The sequence below is a fragment of the Tachyglossus aculeatus genome, chromosome 17, assembly GCF_015852505.1.
Source record: "Tachyglossus aculeatus isolate mTacAcu1 chromosome 17, mTacAcu1.pri, whole genome shotgun sequence".
In the NCBI taxonomy this organism is placed as follows: domain Eukaryota; kingdom Metazoa; phylum Chordata; class Mammalia; order Monotremata; family Tachyglossidae; genus Tachyglossus; species Tachyglossus aculeatus.
This window is the reverse complement of record NC_052082.1, coordinates 50,486,882-50,496,569: the sequence shown is the minus strand read 5'-3', so window position 1 is coordinate 50,496,569 and position 9,688 is coordinate 50,486,882. Positions and strand designations below refer to the sequence as shown.

At 49.6% G+C, this 9,688-nt stretch overlaps 1 protein-coding gene across 1 annotated transcript; it reads left to right on the top strand.

The window, feature by feature from the left end:
- Positions 1-2,811: 2,811 nt before the first annotated feature.
- Positions 2,812-4,127, top strand: BHLHA9 (basic helix-loop-helix family member a9). The gene has a single exon (XM_038759871.1). It carries the CDS (start codon positions 2,812-2,814, stop codon positions 3,604-3,606), a length of 795 nt encoding a protein of 264 aa, XP_038615799.1. The 3' UTR covers positions 3,607-4,127.
- Positions 4,128-9,688: the final 5,561 nt, after the last annotated feature.

Genomic DNA, 9,688 nt, shown 5'->3' with positions numbered 1-9,688 from the left:
GCAGGGCTGCAATTAGAACCCAGGTCCTCAGATTCCCAGGCCCGTGCTCTTTCCACTAGCCCACGATGAGGCTGCTGTCTAAGGGTACGACTGGCCAGGGAAGGTGACACTAACCACTTCCTCAAAGAGGCTGTCACCTGGAGATTTAGACAGGGCACAGTGCAATGTGCAGGCAAGAAAGACACTTTCTCTGGTGGGGGCAGAGGGGGAAGGACCGTGGCTCAGTGGCAAGAGTCCGGGCTTTGGAGTCAGAGGTCACGGGTTCAAATTCCCGGCTCTGCCACTTGTCAGCTGTGCGACTTTGGGTGAGTCACTTCACTTCTCTGTGCCTCAGTTCCCTCATCTGTAAAAGGGGGATGAAGACCGTGAGCTCCCCTGTGGGACAACCTCATCACCTTGTAACCTCCCCAGCGCTTAGAACAGTGCTTGGCACATAGTAAGTGCTTATTAAATGCCAATCAAAAAAAAAAAACCCTGGGATCATTTGTCAGGCTGCTTTACACTCCCCTCTGCACCTGTGGTCCAAGCTCTCTTCCCCATCCACCCCTCCACAACTTTTCTTTATCTCCTGAGCAAGAAGAGCTGTGGCTTCAACTTCACCCTTTCCCTGCGTACAGAGACAGAGACAGACAGACCCCAACCTCCAATGTCCCTGACCTCTTCTGCCTCTCCTCTGGACTCCTGAGAAGTCCTGAGTCTCAGCTAGAGTCCCATAACACAGTGTCTGCTGCTAGTCTTTCTGCAGGCCTGCTTCTGCTTCTGTCCCACAACGGGTTTATCTGGGCCAGGTCGGCTGGGGCAGGCCAGGTGTAGTATTCACAAAGGAAATTCCCCATCAGCTGTTCCCGAACTTGTCAGCAAACTTCACCGCAGGCCGGCTGGGCTGCCTGCTAGGCAGCCACTCCCCTAATCTCGTTTTCTGTCTGCCTGGCCCTGTCTCTCACTTTCCATCCCCTTTACCTCTTGGTCCAAATGCTCTGAACACAGAAACACTGATGAAGGTTATTCTCTAAATGTTTTAAGGGATTTCACTTCACATAAAGAAATACCTTATTTGATCAGATCTGCCCCCTGAATAGTAGTAAGAATAATAATAGTAATAATGGTATTTGTTAAGTGCTTACTATGTGCCAAACACTATTCTAAGTGCTGGAGTAGATACAAGGTAATCAGGTTGTCCCACGCGGGGCTCACAGTCTTAATCCCCATTTTGCAGATGAGGTCACTGAGGCACAGAGAACACTTGATATTCACCCACTTCAGCCCCACAGCACTTAGGCACATATCCTTATATTTTGCCCTTTCTCCTATCTGTAATTTATTTTATTGTATATCCCCCTCTAGGTTGTAATCTGCCTTTGGAAAAGGAACTCTATTGTATTGTACTTTCCCAAGGGCTTAGAACAGTGCTCTGAACAGATAAGCACTTAATAAATACTATTGATTGATTGATTGATAGCCCTAGGGCAGGGGGAAGGGAGGATGACACTCCAGGCAGCCCTCCATCCATCTGAGACAGTGCCACTGAAGGGGCACAAAAGGGGGGAATAATCTTGCCCACAGTCCGTCCAGAAAATTGCCTCCACTTCCCATCCCCCAGCTGATGTCCTGTCCTCTTGAAGAGCCCCAGGTGAGGACCCTTAGGCCCAAGGTCAGTCAGCACCTGTCACCTCCTCCAGTTTCAAGCTCAGCCAGGAGCCCAGAGAAGGCATATTCAGGCTTGGGAGAAGTTTTTGCTATACCTGGAAAGATGGCATTGTCACAACCAATAATGCCCAAGAAAAAGGACTTTGGGTTGGCAGAAAGAACTTGGAGGTTTTCTGCAGCTCTTGCTTCCCCCCTCATCACTGGGTGTTTGGCAACACAGATGTTAGATCTGAGAACTAACCAGACACCCTCTCCTCCCATTTCCCAAGCAGGCTCCATCTGCCGAGAGGCAGTGGTGCTTAATGGAAAGAGCATGAGCTGGGAGTAAGGAGACTTGGTTCTAGTCTCTCCCAGGAGCCTGCTGGGTGACCCTAGACAGGTGCTGAAATCTCTCCAAGACTCAGTTTCCCTACATAAAATAGTTCCTGCCTCTCCCTACTTCACAGACAGTGAAGATAGAATGAGATAATAGCTGCAAACATGCTTTAGAAAAATAGAAGTGCTAAATATAGACTGTGAGCCCACTGTTGGGTAGGGACTGTCTCTATATGTTGCCAATTTGTACTTTCCAAGTGCTTAGTACAGTGCTCTGCACATAGTAAGCGCTCAATAAATACGATTGATGATGTACATGATAATATTATCAGCCTCTAAACTGTAAGTTCGTTATGGGCAGGGAACACGTCTGCTAATTCTGTTGTACTGTACTCTCCCAAGTGCTTAGTACAGTGTTCTGCTCATAGTAAGCCCTCAATAAATACCACTGATTGATTATCATCATCTCCCATCTGGCACAGTCTGGAGCCCTCAGTCCTGCCTTTGGGATCAGTGTGGGGTAAAACCAGTCACAAGGCTCAGGGGCCCCCCGAAACCAGAGATTATGTCTGGGACAACCCTGGGGTTGGAGCAGGAGAGAGGGGGTGCAGCCGGAGGTGGAGGAACTCTGCCTGCTCTGAGGGTGACAAGCACCTGCATGCTTCCTCACCCAGCCTACCTGCAGGCAGGTCATAAAGAGAAGGAGCCACGTGGTGCCATAAAGCAGAGCCAGCAGGGTCTGGGAGGGAGGCAGGGATTGCTCTGGAGGAGTGTCCACCTCACAGGACCTGATCTGACCACAGAAGAGGCTCGTCCACTCTTCCCCAGGGGAAGTCAGGGAGCTCAGCTATGCCCAGGCCTGCGGCAGGAGCCAGCCTGGTAAGCCTGAGGGATTCGGACAACTCTGAAGAGGAAATGGAAGGCCCCCTCTCTGCCCCCAGGCCGGGATTCAGGAACCACAGGGGGACCGAGCCCCCCAACTGTCCGAGTGACTCCGAGGAAACTCACATCAAGAAGCGGAGCCGACCTGTGCGCTCCAAGGCCAGGCGGATAGCGGCCAACGTGAGAGAGCGCAAGAGGATCATGGACTACAATGAAGCCTTCAATGCCCTGAGGCTGGCCCTCAAGCATGACCTCAGTGGCAAGAGACTCTCCAAAATTGCCACCTTGCGAAGAGCCATCCATCGGATCACATCCCTGTCCAGGTTCCTCCACGCCGGCCCCGGCCAGAGGTGGTCCTGCTCCCACCGGGAATGTCACAGCAAGGCAGGTGAAGCCCAGGGGGAGGAGGAGGAGGAGGAAGAAGAAGCTGCTGGAGGGGACAGCCACCCCAGGCCCACAAGGCCCCCTCTGGAGCCCAGATATGGAGAGGCTGCCCTGCCCTTCCAGCCTTACTCTCCCTCTCCTCGCTTCTTCAAGTTTTCCCCCAACTCTCAGTTTCCCTCCCCATTGGGGAGCCCAAGAAAGGTCATGATTCCACCGAGCACTACCTATTACCCCAGTGGAAATTGTCACCTTGGGGTACGGACCTCCTGCCATCAGAAGCGCCTGGAAGACTTGCGGGATTCCTCTCCCAGATCTTTTACCTGGCCGGGCGGCTGTTTTCCAGGATCGGGCTACCAGCAGTCTTTGCCCATTCACTGAACTAGGAGCCCGGCTGCCCTGGTTTGAGGAGGTGTGGATCACCGCTGATGAAAAAGGAACACAACCAGAAAGTGGGAGGGAGCGGGGGAACACTTTGCTTTGGGAATATAGAAATTGCCTGGAAAAAGGAGAGTAGCCCCAGGGACCACCCCATCCCCCAGGGAATGAACCTGGAGATTTCAATCAGGACAAAAGCTGGACACAAGCCTGCTGTTCCCTGCCAAGCATGACTATTCCCCAGGGAGAGGATTTGGGACAGACAGTAAGGACTGCCTTGCGTGTTCTTAGTGGATGCTTAGACTCTCTTTCTTTAACTTCATGTGTTGCATTTGGTTTCTGCCGTTTTGTTCCTATTTATTCTCTTGCCGCTTTCAGAAAGTGGCTGTGTGCATATGTGTTTTGTGTGTGTATGTGCGTATAACAATTAGGGCTGGCAGGCACTGTGTTTGTGTACAGAGTTATTGTTTTGAACAGGTTCTTTCTGAGGGTGGGATGACCACGGACCTGTGTCAGTTATGAGAATTGGGGAAGAGAAATCTAAAGCAGTTCAATAAAAAAGTGTTTAAAAATGAGAACAAATTGTCTCCTTCAAACCAATTCCTCTGTTAAATGACATTTAAAATGCTCACCAGGCTGGAGAGCCGAGGTCTCCTGGGGCCAATCAGGCACTGACCGGGATGCACCCCAACCTCTGGGATTCTCTCCCAGAGCTCCCATCTCCTAGGGGGCCGAAATGGGAAGGATTTGGGAGACAGGGGCCATCCAGAATCTTGAGATAACCAGAACAAAAGAAACCCCCCATTTGGAGGCACCAGCTAGTTTCCAATCCAGAGAGCTGAGGTAGGAGAGCTGTGAGCTCCTTCTGGCTCCCGGGCCCATGATCTAGCCATTAGGCTATACTGTTTCCCCTTCCTTGGATGGGCAAAGCTTTTCCCCTACAGCAGTGTGGCCTAGTGGAAAGCGCTTAGTACAGTGCTCTGCACATAGTAAGCGCTCAATAAATACGATTGATTGAAAGAACAGGGGCCTAGGAGTCAGAGGACCAGGGTTCTAATTCCGGCTCTGCCATTTGTCTTGCTGTGTGACCCGGAGAAAGTCACATCACTTCTCTGTGCCTCAGTTACCTCATCTGGAAAATGGGGATTGAGATTGTGAGCCCCACGTGGGATAGGTACTGTGCCCCACCCGAGAAACTTGTATCCACACCTGTGTTTAGTACAGTGCCTGACACATAGTAAGTGCCTTACCAAATACTGCAATTATTATTATTATTATTACTTCTCTGTGCCTGAGTTCCTTCATCCATAAAATGGGGATTAAGACTGTGAGCTCTATGTGGATCAAGAACTGTGTCCAACCTGATTACCTGTATCTACCCCAGTGCGTAGAACAGTGTTTGGCACATAGTAAATGTTTAACAAATACCGCAATTATTATTATTATTGCAGCTGAAGCTCCACAGTGGCTCCCACCCATCGCCCTGGACCCAACCATGGGAGCAGTTATCCTGGGAGGCCAACTGCTACTCATTTCCCTGCCTGTGCCCAGCCCAGCACTGGCGAGCAATCTGCTCCCCTTTCAGAGGGCCCCTCCCCAGGAGCAAGCTCAACACTTAGTACAGTGCTCTGCACATAGTAAGCGCTCAATAAATACGATTGATGATGACGGAGGGTGGCTACCAGAGCCCTCACGTACATGGTGAGCTGCTCCAGGGCCTGGGGCTGACCCACTACTGAGATTCCCAGACTGCCCAGCCTCCTCCCGGCTTCCCCACCCAGGACTGCCCCAACCCCTGCTCCCACAGTCCCCAACTCCTGTTTGTAGAGCTTTCTCCTGGTCCCTGGAGGGAGAAAGCAGAGGGGATCCCCACTACTACTGGTGCTTGGAGCTGGAGTTTTCTGGGACAGAGGGGTGGGCTGTAGGTTCCTTTCCCAGGGAGTTGAGCCCATCAAATTCACCTTGTCTCCGGGTCGGCACCTCTGCTGGTCCCCAGGCTCCAGCCTTAGTTGTTTTTCTCCCTTTGTCGTCACTCCCTGCAGGCTGGCTCCAAATTCCCAGTGCATCTGCCTTTGCAATGGGCTCTATAGCCCCACGCTGCATAAACAAATTCTTACCATAAAGCCTCCAGTCTCTCTGAGGGCCCTGACAGTACTACTTGAGTTCTTTTAACCTTAGGTTAGTCTACAGCTGCTTTAACCCAAGGCCTTTCACCTTGAGGCTTTTTCCTCCCTTGAATGTACAACGGCTACTTTCAAGGTTGCACAATTCTCTCTGCTTTTCAGTCAACATCAATTATGTACAAAACTGAGGCGGGAGCTTTTAATTCCCCAAAGGCATCGAACAGGGGTTAAAGATCCAGTGAGTCACCTGAAAAGCTGAAGGGGGATTTCTTCCACTGAAGTAAGGAAAGAGGCAATGGGTTTGCCCTGTGGCAGGAAAGATTTAGGTTAGACTTGATCCTCCTGGGGTCTAAATTGCTGCTGATAAATGACCATCAAAAATGCTAATTGTAATGGGCCTATCTTCTCAAGACACTGTTCAAAGCTAGTCCCAGGCGGCTGGGGGTCCCAGGCAGAAACTGTGGAAGCAAACATACGTCAAGGCCACTAAGCCAGCACTGAATAAATACATGAATTATATAAGCAAGTAAAACACTTAACACGGTTAGCACCTATTGGGAGAGTGAATGAGGAGGGAGCAATGGTTGGGGAGGATTTAACCCCACTCTCACCCCTGGATCCAGCTGGTAACTTTGTATTTTGGAGATCTGGAGCGCGCCTGAGGTGGAGCTCTGAGGAAGTCGGTTCTGGTCCACAGTTTGGGCAAGAAGAGCCTCTGGAGCCCAACAGGGGTGAATAGACTCCCACCAGATTCCAGCATTGGGCTGGGGGCCACATCTTCCTGGTAATGGGGCAAAGGAATGGAGCCACCATCTTGGTTTTACAATTCACCCCCAATCCAAGAAGACCACAAAAAAACCTGTGGTGGCCAAGTCGATATGCCACCCCAGTGTGGAAGATGGCCTTTCATTTCCTTCAGGGTGTTGGTACTAAGCGCTTAGTACAGTGCTCTGCACACAGTAAGCACTCAATACAATTGATTGATTGTTGGTGCCCCTGCCCATACTTATCCTAAAGCCTACACTATGTTCTGACCTGCTGGATTCCCTTCTTGTCCTGTGGTTGGAGAAAGGGCTGTCATGCCTCCCCCAACCCTGAAGATCCCTCAGGTTCAGGAATTCCTTCAGAGATCCTCTAGTGATTGGAAATCCCTGGCCCTCAGTTTACCTCTAGTTCTGGGTATCTGCTGAGGGTGAGTCAGTCCCCTGGGGTCCACTATTAAAGAGGGAGGACCTCCCTTTCCATGGAAATTCTTAGGCTGGGTCAGCCCCAAGCCACTCTCAAGGGGCCTTGGGTGGACCAAAAAGGTCATGGGTTGCATGCCCTATCATTCATTCATTCATTCAATCATTTATTGAGCGCTTACTGTGTGCAGAGCACACGGTACTCTGGTACTTGGTACTCTCCCAAACGTTTCATGCACATACATGCAGAAGGTGCTCAATAAATAGTATCAACTGACTGATCACTAAGCGCTTGGGAAGTACATTTTTGACCATGAACCCCACGCGGGACATGGACTGCGTCCGCCCTGATTAGCCTGTATCTACCCCAACGCTTAGTATAGTGACTGGCATGGAGAAAACGCTTAACATATACCATTTAAAAAAAAAAAACCAAAACTCCAATCACTCAACGGCATTTATTGAGGGCTTACAGCGTGCAGAGCACTGTATTAAGCGCTTGGGAGAGCTAGAGAAGCAGCCTGGCTCCGTGGAAAGGGCCCGGACTTGGGAGTCAGAGGTCATAGGTTCAAATCCCTGCTCCGCCGCTTGTCAGCTGTGTGACTTTGGGCAGGTCACTTCACTTCTCTAGGCCTCAGTTACCCCATCTGTAAAATGGGGATTGAGGTTGTGAGCCCCACGTGGGACAACCTGATCACCTTGTATCCTCCCCAGTGCTTAGAACAGTGCTTTGCACATAGTAAGCGCTTAACAAATACCCAAATTATTACTATTCTTATCGGGGCTGGGAGGGCCACCAGATGGAGCTGCAAACTAGTGAACTTCCTCAGGGCCTATAAATCCCAGCTGCTCCCCAGAACCAACCCCCTCTTCCTCCACCCACACACTTCTACATAATAATAATGATAATAATGATAGCATTTGTTAAGCGCTTACTATGTGCCAAGCGCTGTTCTAAGTGCTGGGGTGGACACAAGGTGATCAGGCTGTCCCACGTGGGGCTCGCAGTCTTCATCCCCATTTTACAGATGAGGTAACTGAGGCACAGAGAAGTGAAGGGACTTGCCCAAAGTCACACAGCTGACATGTGGCAGGGGCAGGATTAGAACCCACAACCTCTGACTCCCAAGCCCGTGCTCTTTCCACTAAGGCACACTGCTTCTCATCCCTCCTCCCCCCCCACCCACCTCTCCATCCCCTCCCTTTTCCCAGTGGCAAAGACTGAAATCCTGCCCGCCAGGCCCAACACTGGGATTCACTTCACTTCTCCGGGCCTCAGTTCCCTCATCTGTAAAATGGGGATGAAGCCTGTGAGCCCCCCGTGGGACAACCTGATCACCTTGTATACCCCCAGCACTTAGAACAGTGCTTTGCACATAGTAAGTGCTTAATAAATGCCATTATTATTATTATTATTATTATTATTCCTGCTATGCCTTGCCTTTCTAAAGATTTTTCCCACTCCCAGGGCCTTTCCCTATTTGTTTCTTCAACAAGAAAGATATTGGATTCTTATCTCGGAGTCTTCCCTCCACCTTCAAAGCCACCACACCACAGTTCTCCCCATGGCCAGAGCTCTCCTGAAACCTCAACTTCTCCAAGGGATCTTTCCCGCTTTATTTCTCTCGTCTCCAGGTTCTATGCCCCCAATTGCCCCTTCAGTACTTCAACCCTCTTGTGCACGCACAACCACAATACTTATCTACTTATCTGTTTTTCTCCTATCTGAAAATTATTTTAGCGTCTCTCTCTCTCTTGCTAGATTGGTAGCTCCTTGAGGGCAGGAATCATATCTACAAAATCTGTGGTACTTTCCCAAACGTTTCATGCACATACATGAAGAAGGTGCTCAATAAATAGTATCAACTGATTGATCACACCACTGCTCTGGGGGAATTAGCTGTTCAAAAGGACTTGGTTCAAAAGGACTTGGCATTTTCAGACCATCAGACACAACCTCTTAGTACAGTGCTCTGCACACAGTAAGCTCTCAAAAAATATGATTGAATGAACCTCTTCCTCCCAATTCCTCTTGCCACCCCCCCATCTTACCTCCTTCCCTTCCCCACAGCACCTGTATATATGTATATATGTTTGTACATATTTATTACTCTATTTATTTTACTTGTACATATCTATTCTATTTATTTTATTTTGTTAGTATGTTTGGTTTTGTCTCCCCCTTTTAGACTGTGAGCCCACTGTTGGGTAGGGACTGTCTCTATATGTTGCCAATTTGTACTTCCCAAGCGCTTAGTACAGTGCTCTGCACACAGTAAGTGCTCAATAAATACGATTGATGATGATGATGATGATGATTACCATTATCCCTGATTGAATTCTCATCTTCCACCAACCCCACTTCAGCTTTACACTGACTATGAACTTGAGTTCATACACATAATAGGGTACTCACCCATCTTCCCCCTATGACAATTATGTATATATTTTTAGACTCTATCATGGATTTTAGTATCCCTCTTCCCCACTAGAATGTGAACTCCTTGAGGGCAGGGAGAGCCCGGGCTTTGGAGTCAGAGGTCATGGGTTCGAATCCCAGCTCCACCACAAGTCTGCTGTGTGACCTTGGGCAAGTCACTTAACTTCTCTGAGCCTCAGTTACCTCATCTGTAAAAATGGGGATTAAGGCTGTGAGCCCCCCATGGGACAACTTGACATTGTATACCCCCAGCGCTTAGAACAGTGCTTTGCACATAGTAAGCGCTTAACAAATGCCATCATCATCATCATCATCATCATCATGCCTACTAAATTTAT

Coding starts and splice junctions, on each gene's coding strand:
- BHLHA9 (XM_038759871.1), top strand. CDS start 2,812: ATGCCCAGGCCTGCGGCAGGAGCCAGCCTGGTAAGCCTGAGGGATTCG.